We start from the raw sequence: 18,385 nt of genomic DNA on the forward strand, positions 1-18,385 counted from the left end.
ACTATTCTATGATTCTATCACTCCAGGACCTGCAGACTGAGAGTTAACTGTCAGAAATCTTAAAATGCTCAGTAGGCAGTGTGTAGTTTTGCAGTGGCAGAAGCACTGGGCTGCCTCACATGTTAACAACCTGCAGATATACAGTAAGATGGTGGTATCTAGGACACGTATGTTTGCTGTCTGTGTGGCAGTTCCAGGAGCAGGATATGTTTGCATCACTGTGCCAGCAAGCTGAGGAAGAAAAAAATGCATTTTCTGCAAATGCATTAAATAAACCAAATGTATTGAAAGGAGTTCACTCATCAGGGAGCAAGAGGGCTGTTTGCTTCCTGAGGGATGGGGAGCCAGGAGCCAAGGGCAGTAATATGGCCAGCAGGGCAGGGACCTCAACAGCCAGGACCCAGCCCTGCAGTACCTGAGTGAGGTGAACAGAGCAGCACCAGACATCGTGGCCTGGTTCAATCAAGAGTCTCCATCATCAGAGGAGCAGATGTTGATGAGGCAGTTCCAATGTCAATCCACATGTCAAGGTCAGGATCAATGGAGTCCACAGCCAGGCATGGGAGTGGGCATGGCTGCACTGGGGACCAGCAGTCTTAGTATATATCTCAGGCAAGGACTAAAGGCTCAGGTCTTGAACTTAAATGCAGCCCTTTGGGCCAAAAGACAGGGCATGTAAGTGGAGGCTGCAGCTAAGGCTAGCCTGGGCCATTAATGCTTTCAGGGCTCTGACAAATCCTCATGGAACATAACGTATTATATCCCATACTGTCACATGGAGCAGCATTTGCCATTTCTATAGACTTTTGTTTGTTTTATCACAAATCTGTTGATAAACAATTTTCCAATAAAAACCCAAATCCTGGGGTCATGGGATCAAAGCACGTTAAACAAAAGTGTAAAACCAGCGTGCTTCTTATTTTTAAGAAACCCTTGAAAACATGTCCCAATTGCCTCCAAAATTTCTTCTGAGGCTTCTCACTCTTGCTTTCTGAATTCCTGAGCTGGGCAATGCAAGCAAATGTCAGTGCTGTCCACCCCCTCTATTGCTATCTGAGTCCCCACTGTTTCTAGCATGCTTGGATACAGGCTGGTGCAGCCAGAGCCCATTTGGCAGTGTGCTCTGTATCTTTTGACTTTCAAAGCTCACTTCAACCATACAAAACTATCAAGAAAATGAACCAGATGGTAATGGGACACAAAGGCTGACAATGGTACCCAGTAGTACACAAAGGACACCAGGTGGGACAACAGAATCCCTGGCTGAGCTCTGCAATGTGGGACTGTGGAAGGGGAAAAATCTCCCTTCACTCTCATGCTGGTTCAAAAGCTGGCATTGAGAGGAGGGCAATTAGAGCTGCCAATTGCTTTTCCTGCTGCAGCTTCCCCTTTGTCACTGCTAAAAGACTGAGAGCCCAATAACGAGATGATAGTGTGGCTGTGAGCCCATGTCCCTCAAACGTGCTCACTGCTCCCCCCAGCAGAAATAAGGTGCCTAGACCATTCATTCAAGAGCCTGCCTGAGTTCATTTTCTAATTCCTTCTTTCTCTTTAAACTACTCATACACCAGGACCTGATTCGTCCACTCGGGCTGTTTCATTTGAGATTGTCTAAATATTTTACACAAATTTTCACCCAGACAACTTGTGTTGGTTTTGAATCATCAGATGCATAGAGCAGGAAAAAAGGCCTTCCCGCATTTGGATAGTATATATTTAAGCCAGAGCTCCTGTGTGCATTTCACTGCCATACTTTGCAGGCACATGATTATTCACCACTTAGTCACTTGGCCTATTTACTTTGTAGATAAAGGCATAGCTCAGAGGTGCTTTTCCTCCCAGTCTAGGACCAGCACATCTCTGAGCACAAAACCTCACATCTGTTCATTCTAGCTAGCAAAACTGAACATTTACAAGTTCTCTATATAGGGATCAGCTCTGAAGCAGTAGCATAGACAACAGCTCGGACCTTCCTGAAGACCTCTAGGTGTATTTTTTTTAGTTTCCTCTGGCAGGAAAATAGCAAGAATACCCTTCAAGGCAGAGATCTTACAGAACAGTACTGGGGAAAAGCCATATGGGAGATCTTTTCCCTATGCACATGCAGTGAGTTAGTCTTGGCTAACAGCAAAACTCCCACCCAGCTGCCCAGTCTCCTCTCTCAGCTGTAAAGGAGGATGACACAGGAAAACTGTAAATATATGGTCTGGCATGGTCACTTCCACAGGCTGCAGGTGATATCTACTCTGGTATGAGTCCTCCTTGGCTGCACCACCATGGAGTACCTCCTTTTCCTCCTCTGACCTTGTTCTTCCTCTTCTGTTTCTCACTTTGTCCCTTCCTCCATCTGGCATTTTCTGACCTTTCTTAAATACATCTTTGCAGAGGCATCACCAGCTTCACTGACAAGCCTGTGGTGGGTCCATTACAAAACCCACTGGAACCAGCAAAAGGCAGCCCCTGACTACTCCACAGAAGCTACGTCTTCAACACCACACTACCAAATCCTTTCTGCGTTTATCCCGTACAGTATGGCAAGCTATACCCCCCAAATTCAGCTAGGGGAATGGGATGGAAGAGGAACTCAAGAAGGAGAAAGAGGTTTTGATTCTGGAAGAATGAAATGCATGGGGAGCCCAGCAGGATGCTGCAGGTGGAAAGGGGTTGTGTGGGGGTGATACCTCATGCTGGTGATGTCCGCTATCGCTGCATTAACTCTGCTGGTGATAATGATTTTTCTGGGCAGAGCTGGCCAACTAATTAAGCTGCAGAGAGCCTGCCAGGTGTTCTAGTTCACTGCTTCAGGAACTGCCTGCAATTGCAGCAGTGCTTGGCTATCTCCAAACTAGCTGGAAATAGAGTGGGATGCCATCAGATTCTCTGCCAGGGTGGCCTGGGACCTGCACATGTCTTTGCATCAATCTGCAGCTGAGGGGGTAGAGATGACTTAAAAGCCCTCGGACCCCTGAGGTACATAATGTCTCTGAATCTGGTGCATTAACTGGGGGGCACGACCATGCCCTCCCCTTTAAAGAGAATTTATGATGTGCTTTACATGATAATGGTAGTTCATTATTAACATTTCCAGATCACAGTGTGTTAAGGATACCCTCCCCCCACCTCCTCATTTTCCACTCTCCTATATTGTTTGAGCCATAAAATCATCAACAACACTGCCTTTTGGCTCTGTCCGTGGACAGATGCTGCATTGCTTGAGGAGGGGTGAGGCATGGCTGATTAATCTGTGCTCAGAGAGGCTGGTTGTTGGGATTAGTGCTTCAGATGCTCTTAACATCTGCAGCTCCAGGACAGTCCCAAATTCATCAGCACTGGAAGCCGGAGGGTAGCAGCAAGGCTGGTAAGAGCTGTTATGGGGGGAGTTGCCTATTGAATTGCTGCTGACAGGTAGCAAGACAAGAGGGAGATTTTATGGGAAAGGTGGCTGCCATGCCAGTATCTTGACACTGCCAAACCTGTCATACAGTTTTTTGGCTGTGTCTGTGATTCCCAAGACTAAGGAGGTTGCTGTTGGCTGTGTAGAGGGAGCAAGGCTGAGAAGCCAGGGAGAGGGCTGGAAGGACCCCTCAGAGCAGGCACAATGGAAATGCATTGGCTCTGTAGGTCTTGAAGGTCCAGTTCCTTGTGCTTGGGAGGTAGCATGAGTGAGGATGGCCATTGGGATCTGGCAAGTCCCAGAACTTGGGTTCTGCCCTTGTGGTAAACATAAGGTGCTGCCAAACCAGAGGTAGAAACAGGGAAGGTATTGCTATGGATTTAACTTACGTGGTTATTGTGGTTTGTCTCCCTGTCCAAAACCAGTCCCTCTCTGCTGGTCTGCTTATCTGAGCTGGGCTTTGCTACTCTGGGCTTGCCTCCTTGCTGAGTCAATTTTTTTTTTCCTGCACAAACTTTTTGTTTGTTTTCCTCACAGATTTTTTAAGCCTTTTGTTTCTGGAGACAAATAGCACAAGGAATTAGAAGAGACTTCTGAGCAGACATGGACAGATTACAGCTGCAGGTAAGGCTCACCCGGTGCAAATCACAGTCTTCTGCCATCCTTCAGACTGCCCAGAAGCTCAGGGGAAAGGAAATACCAGCTCCATCTATGTCTAGTGAGCCTGTTAGCTGGGAACGAGCCCCTTGACTATCACTGTGGGGGAATTCCAGGAGGCTATTCAGGATTAAGCCCAGAGAGTGACTGAGCTCCTGGCTTAAGCTCCCCCTGCCTCCCCTTCCTGCAAACAGCCCAAGCTTGCCCCCTCCCAAGCCTTCCCTGGCTGGAGGCATGCAGGGGCTGTCCATCTCATGAGATAATCGCCTCCTGTTCAGATGTTAGGAGGAGATGAAGCTGCTATAAATAGATTGTGAAGCCCTCATGGTTTCAGCTGTGATTCACACGCATGGCAGAGAAGCATTAGGAAGAATTAACAGTCAATCACTCAGGCCCTTTCCTAAGCGTAAATGCCATTCTGTCCCTGTCACTTAATCTCCTTGCCCAGGGGAGGTCAGCAGCACTTTCTGGAGGGTCTGAATGGGTCAAGTGGATAGGGAAACCCAGAGCAAGACTCTTGGTGAGCTAAAAGCAGCCACTTCAGACAGAGTGACTGCACAGCACCTGCCTATGATACACAGATGCATTTAGGAGCATGGCAAGGCGTTCTGCTCCCCTCTCACGGGGGATCGGATCAGATGGTGTGGTTTTGTTACAGTGTGCATTTGCTGGGATGCCTGACAACAGCCTCTGGGACTGAGACAGCTTTTGGTGATGGTATGTGCAGGGGACTGGGGCTCTTTCTGGCTTTACCTAACCAGTGTTGAGATGTGCCTCTGACCTAGCATCCCACAGGGTCTGTGATAGACTGATTAGAGGAGCATGATGGGGCAGGATAGTGTATGTGGGTGGTCTATGTGAAATCCTCATTCTCCCCCACCCCCCAATGCAAGATTTTCAAAGCTTGGGGGAAGAATACAGCTTACATTTTCCCCATTCCCATGGGAAGCCATATGCACTTGTTCCTGCATGTATTTGCATTCATTTGTGTGTACTGAAGTGTTTGATAGCCTCCCTCCCCCTGCCTTGCTGTGTTTATGCTGTTAGCAATGATGGGCACTGAGCAATGTAGGTGAGATGGAGAAACCAGCTGAAAGGGAGGTGAGACCAGACAGGTCCTGGAACATGAAGGAGGTATCTATCTGTCTGTTTGTCTTACAGTCTCCCAGGTACAAGGAAAAAGTGGCATGTTTCTTGAAAGGTAGCTTAGAGGGTAGAGCATCTCCTCAGGGTGATGAAAATCCCTCTCACTTGGCATATTTGGTGCCCCATCAGTAAAAGAGAGATCTCTAGTTTCATAGTACTGCAACAGTTTTATTGCATCACCACTATATTATAGGTCAGAGAATGAAAGAGATGCTCAGAGCACTTATCATCTACAAGACATAAAGAGTAGTTTGGACAAAAGGATGGGAGATCAGTGTTGGTATCTTTCGGTGCTCAGCATCTTGGTTAGTGGTCTAGGGAGTCTGGAGTTCATCAGATGAGAAAATATTTTCCTTTCATCCTTAAGGACTGAGGAGTCAGGGTTTTTCAGTGAAGAAAGGAAAGAGGCAGACAAATGGTCAGAGGGACTGCAGGTTGGTATGGGAGTCCCCTTATTATGATGGGACTACATCCATGAAAGTCACCCCACAACTACTCCGCAGCAAAGACAGCTATATCCTGCTCCATGCTGCAGGAAAACACCATCTCATTGCAGCTCTAGGCAGCATCCTTCAGCATAAACTGAAGCCTGCCAGCATGGGGGTGATTAAAGAGATCTCAATACACAGGGTTCTCCTTGTGTGGATACGACCTCCTGCCTATTAAGGCATTGTATGAGGTTGCTATATCTAAACTAAGCTGATTTTGGTGTCAAAATGGCATTCCCTATTTAGGAACACGTCACTTAGGCTGGAATATGTACTGCATATGCGCTGAGGATGCTGAGGTCCGAGTGGATCTGAAGGCACCTGTATAGTCTTAATTCATCCTTGGAATTTTAATTATGTTATGGAAGAACCTGAAGTAAGCTGCCTTCAGAAGTTTGTGTGGGAATGACTGAGCAGGCTAAAGAGCTTCAGAAATAATTGTGATGTATTTCCATTATTATACTGAAAGTGGATGTGTACCCTAGAGTTTCAGCAGGGGCTAGATTCCTCAGCTAGATCCTTACAAAGCCATAGAGCCATATTCAAGTCTGGAAGTGGCTTTGCAGTTTCCCTAGTTGCGAGTGACAAGGCCCAGCTGAATTGCAGAAGCTTTTACATGAACAATATTGTCTCTCAAAAAATTAAAAATGGGCCATGTGAAAATATGAACAGAGTATTTTAGTCTGTCCCACAAGTGAGTCTAGACAACCTGAAATAGCTTTGGAATGTGGACCATATTGGATGCAAATGGCAGGCCATATGTTGTATAACATTAATTGCCAAACTTTCAAAAGCACCCTATTGACCTCCCACAGTCAGTGGAAGAGCACAGTTCTTGCTTAGGCACCTAATAATTTGTCATCTGTTCCTCATTTTTTCTCCAACATTTAGATGTTAGTATCACCAACCTGGATGGTCTCCAGTGTTGTGAGACCTGCATGAACTCAAAATATTAGCCAGTTTTCTGAAACATGGTATCTATAAATGCCAAGCTTACAGATGGTACATGATATAATGGGAATTACAGGCACAAAATAAAGGGTTTTATAAAGGCAGTACATGGCAACAAATTCCATCATTCATTTATAAAAGCTGGATCTCCTCACACGATATGGCCTGGTGGCTGCCATGAACAGATGCTGGACTGTTAAAAAAGGGGTTGGAAAGATATACAGGTTGAGAAAGAGGAAAAGGCAAAATGTGTGGATATTCTTTTACAAGAACAAGGCCAACAACGTAAGGAGAGCAACATCTTGTAAACATTGTTGGAAGACAAGTCATCTCAGGTTCTGGTTATTTGAATGTGGGTATGCCCAGCTCTGGTGTCACAATAGTACTGGAATTAGTCCATGTCTCTTCGGTAGCTTTATTCTCCGATGTAGTGTGCTTCTTTCACACAGCTGATATGCATAAGAGGCAGTTCTTCTCTCTCTGAGATCATGTAACTTCTGCTTACAGCAGGCGTCCAGCAGCCGGAGTCTCCTCAAGCTCACTGTTATGGAGGTGAAGTGGATTCATATGTTGGTCATCTTCTTCTTCCTGTTGTCTGTTGCAATGACTGGCTGCTTTCTGTGGCAGTACAGCCTCCCCAAGGTGGAGCCCAGTGAGTAGTCATCTTTAATCTTGGTCATGGTTTGGCACAGAAATTTCTGAGACCGATAGATGCCTTTCTCCCCATGAGGACATTTTTCTTCAAAGAGCATTTCCTTAAGCAGCACACAAATTTGCTTCCTCCCAGTTGGTGCGAAGACAGAGAGGAGATGAACACTGGGTTGATGGAGTACCATGTAATTCTCTTGGCATCCAGAGAAGCTCCATTACTTCTGGCACTAACTTACCCTAATTGATATACCAATGAGACATTTTATTTTATATTCTCTATTATTGTCTTTAGCATCCTGTTGTAAAAGTCACTCCAGTTTACAACAGGTTTTGTTTTACACCTTACCATGTGCTTCAGCTTCTGGGTTCTCCCTTTCCTGTTCCCATAATCTAAAATCTCTGAACTGGCTCAAGTCCCCGGTTCACACTAGAACTCCTTCATGTTAATTTTAGAAAATTCAACAGATAAACTTAAGGCACTGAATGCATGAGAATGAAATATATACAGTGTAAGTGGATCAGAGTTTTAAGTAGCCCAAAGTTGGCATAAAAGCCACGGTGAAGGTGCCAGACGTACTTCACAGACCAGTGTCTGAAAAGATTTCAGACCCAACTTAACTGAACTTAAAGTCTTACTTTAGACATATGCAGGGGTCTAAAACCACTATCAGATACCCTACAGAGTCTTCTATAGTCCCAGATCCTTACTCTTCCAGGTTGCAGTCAATTGAAGCCTACTGCAGTTCCTGTCCATCCCATGTCCAACCCATGTTGGAACAAGCAATACAAAGCACAGTGCCCTCTTCAAGTTCTGTTTTATGTGAGATAGAAACAATCCACGATTATCTCTTTCCTGTGCAGAAGTGTCCTTCAGCTTTGGACAACACAAGCAAGAAAGCTAGTGCTGACTACTGAATGAGGTCAAAGCTTGTTAGTGTGTCTATTGAAGTCATATATTCTACCTTTGAAATGTTTTCCAGGACCATCTGTGATGGAAGTGAGATCAGAAGCTGTGCAGATGTGCCCCCGCTATCCTGAACCAGTACCACTGGACCACCCAATCCCCATTCTGAAGGATGCATTAGAGAAGGTCTGTGAGAACGAAACAGAGGGAGACAGCTTCTGACTGCTTTTCTGACATAAAGGGGAGAATATTTTGCTCCTTTGCATCTCTGGGGAAGGAGGTGGGGAATCAAGGAAGTGGAGAATGTGTGAATCTGGAAATGGGTATTTAAAACTTCACTGAACCTACAGAAGAGGTCAATATGCGGTTATCTGAAGGGTAAGCTATAATGAAATAACATTGTCCATCAGAAGCTGTTGGAGATCATACATATGCAGAAAATAGCAGCTTTTGGCATCTTGTATACTATTAGGCAGCCCTCATATCCTGGGAAGTGACTCATGTAGCAAATTCCTGTTCATCAGTGGCTGCCAATTCCTTATTTTATTGCTTTGCTGGCTTTCCCCATGCTACCTTTTAAAAATTAAAAAGCTTCTTGTAGGTAACTATAAGGAACAGAATGAAGGGAAAGGAGAAGAGGAAGGGGACTTGCATGTGAATGAGAGAGACCTGCTTTTCTTCAATATGATATAGTGTCTCTGAAATATTAGCACTGTTTGAAATTCTGGTAGGCTACATTTACAGTGAGGAAACACTGCAGTATTTCCTGTATGACTGTATGGATGACAAGGACAGCCATGCTCTGACAAGACATGCCTGATTTTGTAGACCCCTATCATATGTCTTTTTTTCATGAGTTGCTTAGTTATCAGAGCTGTCCCACAGCTCTGATAATTCTTTTTACCCTTATTTGATTCTTTTCCAGCTCTAGCATACTCTGGTGAAGATGAGGAAAGTCAGTACTGTATACAGTATTCAAGATGCAAGTGGATCAGGGATTTATACAGTGATAAAATGGTGGTTTATGTTTTATTTTATGTTATTTCTCTAATAATCCCCCATATTTGATTTACCTTTTTTTCCTGACACAGCACTAAGCAAGTGTTTTCATAGGAGCATCCATCACAGCCCCAAGAACTTGTTCCTGGGTGCTAAGACCTGTGTGTATGTCTTCTGAAGCTAGGGTTGTTCTCCTGCATGCACATTGCTTTATCTACACTGAATTTCAATTGATATCACTTTGCATTCACTTTTATGAAGTCTCTGCCGCTGTCTCTGGGGTTACTGGAGAGAGTTATTTTATTATTAGGATTAGTCAAAGAGGTGGGGGAATGTGCAGAACATTGAGTGTCCATCAGAGTCATCCAACCTTCCTTCTTTGTGCTCCTTAGAAGTGAAGTATCCAAGTACTTTGACATAGGCTGGTGAAACTATTCTCATTTTGTAGATGGAATAAGGCACAGAGAACAGGAACACGAGATGCAGAGGAAGTCATATGTATTCGAAGGGGGCTTAGGTACGAGCATCTGAAGAGTGAATCTTCAGATGCCCTTAGGTTCTACTTAAGTCTGTGGACACTTGAACCCACTGTTCGGCTGTCCATAGTCTATCACACTGCCTTAGACAAAACTCCCATACTGTGCCAGGCCAGGGACCTGGAAACTGGGACTCTGGACAGTACCAGATGCAATCATATTACATTCAGGGGAGGACTTTTACTTAGCTTGAAACTGGAGAGTGACATTTGTTTATGCATGAGTCTAAAAGAAACATTTATTTTCTAAGAAATAATTCAGCATAAGCAATTCAAAAGAACAGTACAGTTAAAATATTTTCTTTTGCCAAAATACATTTGGAAAATATCACTCTAAAGTGCTTAGAAGTAAGGAGGGCAGATGGTCTGGGTCTTCTACCACCTGCAACAGACTATATGCACTGTAAGACTCTTGATCTGAAAAGTCATCATTTCCCTTCATTCTTCAGGTAGATACGATGCTGCGCCAGAAGATTCATAGCTCTGGTCTCCCTGCCATGTCTGCCATTGTTATCTACAATGACACCGTGCTTTGGACAGGCAACTTCGGGAAGAAGAATGGTTCGGACCCCTCCTCAGTAGTGCCCAATGAATACACTATTTACAGGTGAGACAGATGTATTGCAGGCCTGAGTGCTAGGAAAAGAACGGATACACATACCTAATAACTGGATAGAACCACTGTCACAAACCGCATCTTCTACTGTCTTAGGTCTGCTGCAGAAACCTCTTCTGTGAAAATTTGTGAGACAATGCTTCAGCTAGGCCCTAAATTATCATATGCTTCTGGTTTACTGAGTTGTTCACTTCGGATTTTTTTAAACTGTTTTTAGTTTGATCCGATAATATTTTAAATTGGAATAGCAGTGAAGAACCTGAAAACATACTACTCCTTTCAGAGGAATGTCTTCATGCTTTGGGGAGGCCTAGGGCATACATCTGAAGACAGAGCTAGCACAGATTTTGTGGACAGTGAGGAGATAGTGCCACAGGATAAGAAAATAAAAAATAAAAAAAATTGGTCTAGTGAAAAATGGGGTTTGGGAAGAGTGTCTACTGAACACATAAAGACCTGTACATTTAGACATCTCCCAGTGAAGTCAAAGCCATATTGACCATTACTTTTTAGATGAAGATAGAATCAAGCTTAGTGTGTAGTAAAAAAAACCCCAGAAACAAATACAGAGGAAGTGTTTACTTCCTTTAAAGATCTGTTTTCAGTGCGTCATAACTGTGTTGTATATGAAACATATGGGGTGCACGCTTATTGTCAAATGTTGCCCTCAGAATAAACAATTTTGGAAATTTTCACCAGCTGTGATTACCTGGTTTTTCCCCTTCTGTGTGTCATGATATCATTTTGGTTGGAAGGGACCTTAAATTAAAGGTCATGTAATTCCAAGCACCTGCCACTGGCAGGCATAGGAGAACCCCAAAAATCTTATTGCCAGTCAGCATGATTTGTGGTTGGAACTACCACAGTATTTGATCCTCTGGCTTTTGTTCTTGATTAATTAAAACATTCTTGGCAAATGCTTTCGCTCTAGGCCGTCTTGCGCCGGTCCAAGAATTTCACCTCTAGCGGCACAATAAGAATGCCCCTGGCCATCCCTCATAATCATGACCCTACTTCTGAAAGGCAACAATATAGAACCAAAGTCATACTCCAAAAGACCTTTCGTAAATCTGACACTGTTCTGAAGCCACCCAAATATCAAATATTCTGCATATGAACTGTAAAACTTTATGGCATTTTAACCTTAAAATTCTAATAAACTACTTGCAATTTGTTGTGGTATTTACTAAGCAATAATTTACAAAATATGACATTTTATGAATATTAAATGAGCAGAAAAAGATCTGTAGCCCACTGTACTACTGGGGATATACTTCTGAAGTTTATGTTGTAGTCTATAAAGGCCAGAATTAGGGATATTAATTCAAGCTTCTTACTTGCATTTTAGCCATTCCCTTTTGAATTAGCAAACGTGTAACACGTAAAGTTACAGGCAGTAACAGTCAGTTGGGTGATCCCAACTTCCTCTCACATCATGTTTTTTTAATGCTTGGTGTTTGTTCCTTAACAGAATTTAATCCTAAATGTTTCTTCCTTAATAGAATTGCCAGCATCTCCAAGATCTTTCCCACCATTATGTTGTACAAGATGTGGGAGGAAGGAAAAGTCACTTCTCTCGATGATCCATTGGAACGTTACGCCCAGAACTTTGTAATTAAGAACCCTCTGGGAAGGCTCAAGGAATCAGAACAGAGATACACAGCAGATGGGCTGATATTTTTGGAAAAAGGCTCAATGCCACTTAAGCCATCACCTGTTACCTTGCGCAGAATGGCCAGCCAGCTCTCAGGTGAGAAAACACTGCTACTTGCTTGCCCCCTGCCCACCACTGTACCACTTGAAAGAGTTCACAGACAGAACAGACCATGTTCCAGGGATAAAAAAGGCTTCTGTTGAGGCTATGTCGCCATTGAGGCTATTTCACCTTTGCGCATCCCAGAGGTCAGACAAGACCCTTGGAAGCAAGACGTCAGTAGCTTCATGAAGTGTTAAAAGGAAACGCTTGTCCAGGCCACCTGCTAGGAAAGGGGACAAGCTGCATTGTGGGCTGGCTGTTTTTCCTGGGCAAGGTGAATATATATTTCTTTCAATACAGTAGCATGACTGGAAATCAGGCTCCAATCGCATAAAGAATTTTTGTACTCTAGTCCAGGGTTCTTTCATTTTTCTGGGATATGGAGTTGATGGTCAAAGTGGCATCATCCATCTTTGCTTTGAACAGATGCACTTTGATCATTGAGCTAAACTGAACTGTCAGTGTGGTTTCCGATCTGGGATTCCTGAGCTATTGCTCATAGAAAACTGTTAATCTGCTGCTACCTTCATAATTGGGTAATTCTTACATTAAGGTAAGAGCTCACAGGACTCAGGAGAACTTTAACCTTTCTCAGAAAGCAAGCTGCTAATACTTGACTCAGATATTCCAGAATTTCACGGCCAAAGAGACTGCTGATATCTCATGTGGCATTTGAATTAAACTCTGTAGGACCTGCATTATTCCACAGTGGAATAAATGCCCTAAAATTAGGACTTCAGATCAAAATAGCATGTAGGCAAAATGCAGTACCTCAGGAGAGGGTACAGCATCACCTGAAACAAGCCATATGGAAATAAGGGTTCCCCAAAAAGGAAAGATGTGACTGAAATCTGGAAACAGACAAAGAACCCAAAGTGGCCAGTGCAGGAGGCAGAAAGATGTATGCACAGCTCTGCCCAGCTCCTCCCCTTGAAGACATGGTCTTGCTCTAAGCAGCCTGATGATGCCCTCAGAGACATAAACTCTGCCTCTGACTCTCAGGACCTGAAGCTGGTCTGGGTGCTCCTTGCAGGAGCAGCATGTGCTGGAGCTGCACTTCCCAACTTTGCTGCAGTTCCCTGTCACCCAGTAAGGTGTGAGGTATGCCCTAGAAATACTTGCAGGAAACATATGTCAAAAGTGTTCCTGGTCATAACGTATTTATTTGTAAAGTGCAGCCATTCCATTGCTACCATCACTGTGCTGGATTTGTGCCCCTGCTTAGTTCCTTTTACATTCCTATGTCTTTTGCTTGGACCCTTACAATTTAGTAAAAGGAGAAGCACAGTTTAAATTCCCAATTGAAAATCAAATGAATGTTGAGGTCACATGTTACATTTCCTGTCTGTCAAAAATCAAAAAGGAACAGGTTCTGCTTAATATCAAGATCAAAGCCACTGCATGACATATTGTAAAGTGGTTTTCATCTAAATTCTTCTAGGGGAAACTGATCTATAATATATCCTTATTATCAGGGCTTTTCTTCATTACATATTACAAAAGTAAGTCCAGAGATCCTTCTCTGAAACACTTGATGGGTACATTGCTAGAGAGAAGCTCCAGCTTGTTAAAACTATGATTTTCAAATATATATGAATGGCAGTATGAGACACTATTGTAAATTATTATCAGTATGCTTGTCACTTCATCTATTAGCAGCCCATGCAGTGTAAATCAGTGACTGGATTTTCTGTGTTGCTCACACATTCTCTGATTTATTGTTTCTAAGGAACCTCAAGAGACACATTGCAGTGCTGTCATGTCACTGGTGGTATTTTCCCAGTGGTGCAGCAATAGGAAAGGAAGGAACCCACTGACTGCTGGAAAATGGTCAGCTGCACAAATAACCACAGATCAGAAGCAGAAAAAGTGCTCTCATTCCAGTTCAAATCACAAGGTCAGGCCGATTGAGAAAACCAGCTGTTGCTGCTACAAAAGTATAGGACCTTAGTCAGCTTTGCCATGATTCAACATGTGGTCACTGAGCAGACAACTGCAAGTCATGTTTCTGTCATGTACCCTTCCTGCTTTCCTCCTAACCTCTTAAGCAAAGTCAGCTATAAACTGCAATGAGGATTTAATTCCAGATGTCATCCAGGTCCTTGCAGCATATTTGCTATGTGTCGAAAGAACGTGTGCATCAGTGTGATTTCCATCGTGCTTTTGAATCTTGCCTTTTGCTCACTCTTCACCACAATGGAAGTTTCCTGGACCATGATTTGTCTCAAGATGTTAACTTCTCTTTTCCACTGCACAGGTCTGCCCAGGAGGCTGCGATCTACCAGCCTGCTGTGGAAGGGCAATACACAAGATGCTCTAGCTCTCCTGAAAGATGATGTCTTGGTTGTTGATCCAGGAACGAGGTCAGATATATCACTTGCAAGTTTTAGGTCGGGGTTTGTGTTCTCCACTGGTATTAGCCCCACCTGCAGTCTCCATGGCCCATGGATAAAAGGCAGCTATTCCTAAAGGGATCTTCAGCCAACTAGCCATACCCTATCTTAGGCTGGAAAGAGGGACTGTTGGTGGGGCCTGGGGTTCTTTTAATTTGTATAGAGCCTGAGTGAGAAGCTTAGATGAGGCAAATTAAACTGCTATAGTTAGGTCCAATAAGCCTTAAACTGTGAAAGATGCAGATTTTCAAAAATGAAAAGGCATGTTAATTTAATCGGTTTAAATCTTCATAGATTTTGCATAAAATCATGCTATGTCCATAGTGATTTGCATTTTCCTAAATTATCTAGTTCTATTAAAATTTGTTACCGTTTACATAGCCTGTCAAAAATCTATTACCTGAGTTACAAACACTCAAAGATATGAGCAGGTGAAGGAAAGGCTTCAGACTAACTGGCAAAAATCTTTCTCTAAGTCTGTACAATTTTGAGGGAATAGAATTACATTCTGAACTAATTTGTCTAGGATTGCTGAGGACTCACTATGCTTGAAGTCTTCAAGCTTAGAAAACTCAGTGGCTCGATCACGGTCACCTTGTATGTAGCCACCCTAGTTCTGTCCCATGTCATGTAGGAGGTAACAATAGGTGTCCTTAAAGGATTTTAAAACTTTAATATCACAATCTTCTTTGGTATTTATATTATGCTCACCATTAAAATATGTAAGGACATCTACTCAGATTCTCAACCCCTTATTGCTTGACATGTTGATAGTTCTAACTCTGTCTCCCTGTTCCTGGATATACTTAATAGCTAAGATCATTTTTCCTAAATGAAATTTCCATTCATTGATATAGAAATTTTATCCTATTTTTCTCGGGATGTTTATTTCAGGTAGAAAATTTTAGATCCAGAATGTGTTTATTCTTGGGTAGAAATACGTATGCTCATCATGCTTTTATTCAGCTAGGTGGGCTGGAAATGATTGAAGTGGTACCAAACTTACGATCTAAATAAATTTGATCAGGCCTCAGTGAGATGTGTTGATTTACACAATTAAAAAAATAAAACAAACAAGGTTAAAAACATCATGAATTTTCAAAATATGTTTGAAAAAACTTGCCCATTTATGTCTTCATGCTATTAAACTGTGTTCGCTTTATGGATATTATCACTTCAAATCACTTTATGGATATTAAAGACTGAAGCACTCAAGTGTCTTTGATGACTCAACATTGCTGGATGCTGCTTTGTAGACATTTAAGTGCTTTTAAAGTGCTTTTATCTTAAGGTAGCTTAGGTGCTCAAGTGATTATTACATGTTAAATCTCCAAAGAGGCTTACCTGGGATTTTGAGACCTTTAAGGAAAGCACCTGTAACTCTCAGCTCTGCTCATAAAAAGAATGAATATATTATTTGGTGAAAAATTATAAACAATAAATCAGATATGCAAATACGCCATTTTTTGCATAAAGAAGTTTTTTGTTTTCCATCTCCAGCCCTCTTTCTGTACATAGTGGTTAAATAGTTTTGCTGAAGTTTCTGTAAGAAATTTATTCCTTGAGCTAACAACAAACCAAGGCAACAACATTCAGTTTTTCTCTGTCCCTCTTTCATCTCTCCTCCCTTTAGCATGTCACCTGATAAAATGAGAAATTTTCCCCAGCGAAGGGAGACCTAGCTACTGGTTTTGCATAGTCATACCCACACTGTATCATTGAGGTAAGGCTGATGCAGATATATTCCTCTTCCTTTTCAGATGCCATTACAGTAATTTGGCCTTCTCACTGATGGCGCATGTGCTAGCCGACCATGCAGCTGAGGGGCAATACCAGCGCTGGATCTCGGAGAACATCCTGGACCGCTTGGGCATGGAGGACACTGGCTTTGACATCACGCCACCAATCCAGTCCCAGATGGCTGTGGGTTTCTATGGCAGCCGGCAGCCAGCCCCTCTCTATGACCTTGGCTGGTACAGGCCTTCTGGCCAGATGTACTCCACAGCTGCTGACCTTGCCAAGCTGGCAATGGTCTTCTTAGGTACCTATCACCGTCATCTCCTGGCACCTGACACAGTGAAGACAATGCTCACCCCTCTGTTTAAGTGCTCCACTGAATACTTTGCTAACAAGACTGGCACACCCTGGGAGATTAATGAGCAATTGGGATATGATGTCATTAGGAAGGATGGAGACCTCGATGGTTATTCAGGAACCTTCTCTCTTATCCCCAAGCTCCGCCTGAGCTTCATTGTGCTGATGGCAGGGCCCAGGCCTCCAGGTGGAGATATTGTGACTCACACATACGAGTATCTTATTCCTGCCATGGAGACAGCATTCAGAGAGGCAGAGAAAAGCTTGATGCCTCCTCCAAGTCCAGGCCCTTATGTTGGCTATTATACCTATTCCAACCTGACTTTCTATGAGATCAAAGTTGGACCTGGTGGGGTGCTGGTCATGCAGCAGTTTGGGCCTCACGTGGAAGAGCTGATTCCTGAAAAGTACCGGACAATCAAGCTTCACCACCTGGAAGATCGTGTTTTCCAAGTAGTTTTTGACAAGGAGTTCCCATGTGTTTTGCACCTGGGCTCTGCCTCCATCTCACTGGAGACCCAGAATGGTCAGCTATTTAACTTTTATCCATTTGATCGCAAAGGTTTGTCTCCTGGTTTTGATGCACCAGGGCTGAACACATACAATGTGGTGCGTGTACTTCGTAAACCTGTATTCTATAGCTAAATGTCCCCTACTTTTCTGACCACTTCTGGGGCATGGCTCCAAATCTATTTCTTATCAGACTCTCCTGTCTGCGTGGCTTTATGGCTGTATTTAAAAGGGAAAGATGGTTGGAATTTACTTTTTTGCCCCAAAAATATGTCACATCCCACTTTTAAAATTACTTTAATGGCTTGCAATCCCTGGCAGTGCACAACAGGCCAGCTAGCAACTGAGGATGCTCGCAGAAAACAGAGGTGGGAATGTGCTGGATGGATGGAATTTGGATGTCATTTAAAAAAAAGCAATTAAGTCTCCACACTTACACTGTCTATTTGATGATCATTGTGGTGGTTAACTGGTATCACCAAAGGGCTGAGAATTTCCTGTGTTTCTCAGAAAATCTATCTTCTTCAATCCAGGGCTCTTCAGGAGCCCATCTAACATGAAGAGGATTCCTCACCTGGTTTAGCCAAAAGCATTATGTGCTAGAAAATAGCACTAGCCTACCAGCCCAGCTCATGATAACTGGGAAGTGAAGGTCCATTTCTTTCCTGGATCACATAGACAACTTGAAAAGAGCAGACAGCAATGTGGTTATGTCTTATCTCCATGGATTTCTGCAGAAGCGGTGGTCACACAAAGGATGTTGAAGCATTTCAGTATTAAAGCTGAAGCTTACTCCTATGAGCTGGCACATATGAACATATGCTGGTATATTCCAGCTGGACTCAAGTTTGTGTCTATGTCTGTATATAAGCAATTCTGTGAGTGTGGCATTTAAGTACAGGAATACATGGGATTTTGTGCTTTGGGTTGGGTGCCTTTAGGCATACGTACCCATGAGGGAGGATGCTAAGGGAAAGTGCATTAGCCGGCAGAACTCTACCTTCAGGACGGGTGTACCAGCAAGCAACCTGCAAAGCCACAGGTGCAATTTATTCTCCCTGCTTTTGCCCACTCAATGCCAAGACCGTATCACTGCGATGAGAACAGTGTCAGGCATGAGTGCAAGACAGAGCAAGTACCACTGACTGAGGAGTCTTGGCTCCTGCAGTGCCCATTCAAGTTTAGGAGAATATTGTGATTGTAGCCCTAACTAGACCCTGAAATAAAAGCAAGCAGAGGGCAAGATAACTCCTACCTTAAAATGAATAGCCATCTGCAGAATATAGCAGCT

The 18,385-nt window shown here is 43.3% G+C and overlaps 1 protein-coding gene across 1 annotated transcript; it reads left to right on the forward strand.

Annotated features, from left to right (window-relative positions):
• Positions 1-7,182: 7,182 nt before the first annotated feature.
• On the forward strand, positions 7,183-17,229 carry LACTBL1 (lactamase, beta-like 1). The gene is made up of 6 exons (XM_010014472.1): positions 7,183-7,288; positions 8,268-8,377; positions 10,175-10,332; positions 11,844-12,091; positions 14,355-14,460; positions 16,251-17,229. Exons 1-6 carry the CDS (start codon positions 7,183-7,185, stop codon positions 17,227-17,229), a joined length of 1,707 nt encoding a protein of 568 aa, XP_010012774.1.
• Positions 17,230-18,385: the final 1,156 nt, after the last annotated feature.

Source organism: Nestor notabilis, unplaced genomic scaffold (genome assembly GCF_000696875.1).
Source record: "Nestor notabilis isolate BGI_N333 unplaced genomic scaffold, ASM69687v1 scaffold28675, whole genome shotgun sequence".
In the NCBI taxonomy this organism is placed as follows: domain Eukaryota; kingdom Metazoa; phylum Chordata; class Aves; order Psittaciformes; family Psittacidae; genus Nestor; species Nestor notabilis.

Excerpts from the sequence above, each read along its gene's own strand:
- LACTBL1 (XM_010014472.1), top strand. The coding sequence starts at position 7,183 with ATGGAGGTGAAGTGGATTCATATGTTGGTCATCTTCTTCTTCCTGTTG. Across the intron at positions 7,289-8,267 it reads CCTCCCCAAGGTGGAGCCCA|GACCATCTGTGATGGAAGTG; the intron begins GTGAGTAGTCAT and ends AATGTTTTCCAG. Across the intron at positions 12,092-14,354 it reads AATGGCCAGCCAGCTCTCAG|GTCTGCCCAGGAGGCTGCGA; the intron begins GTGAGAAAACAC and ends TCCACTGCACAG.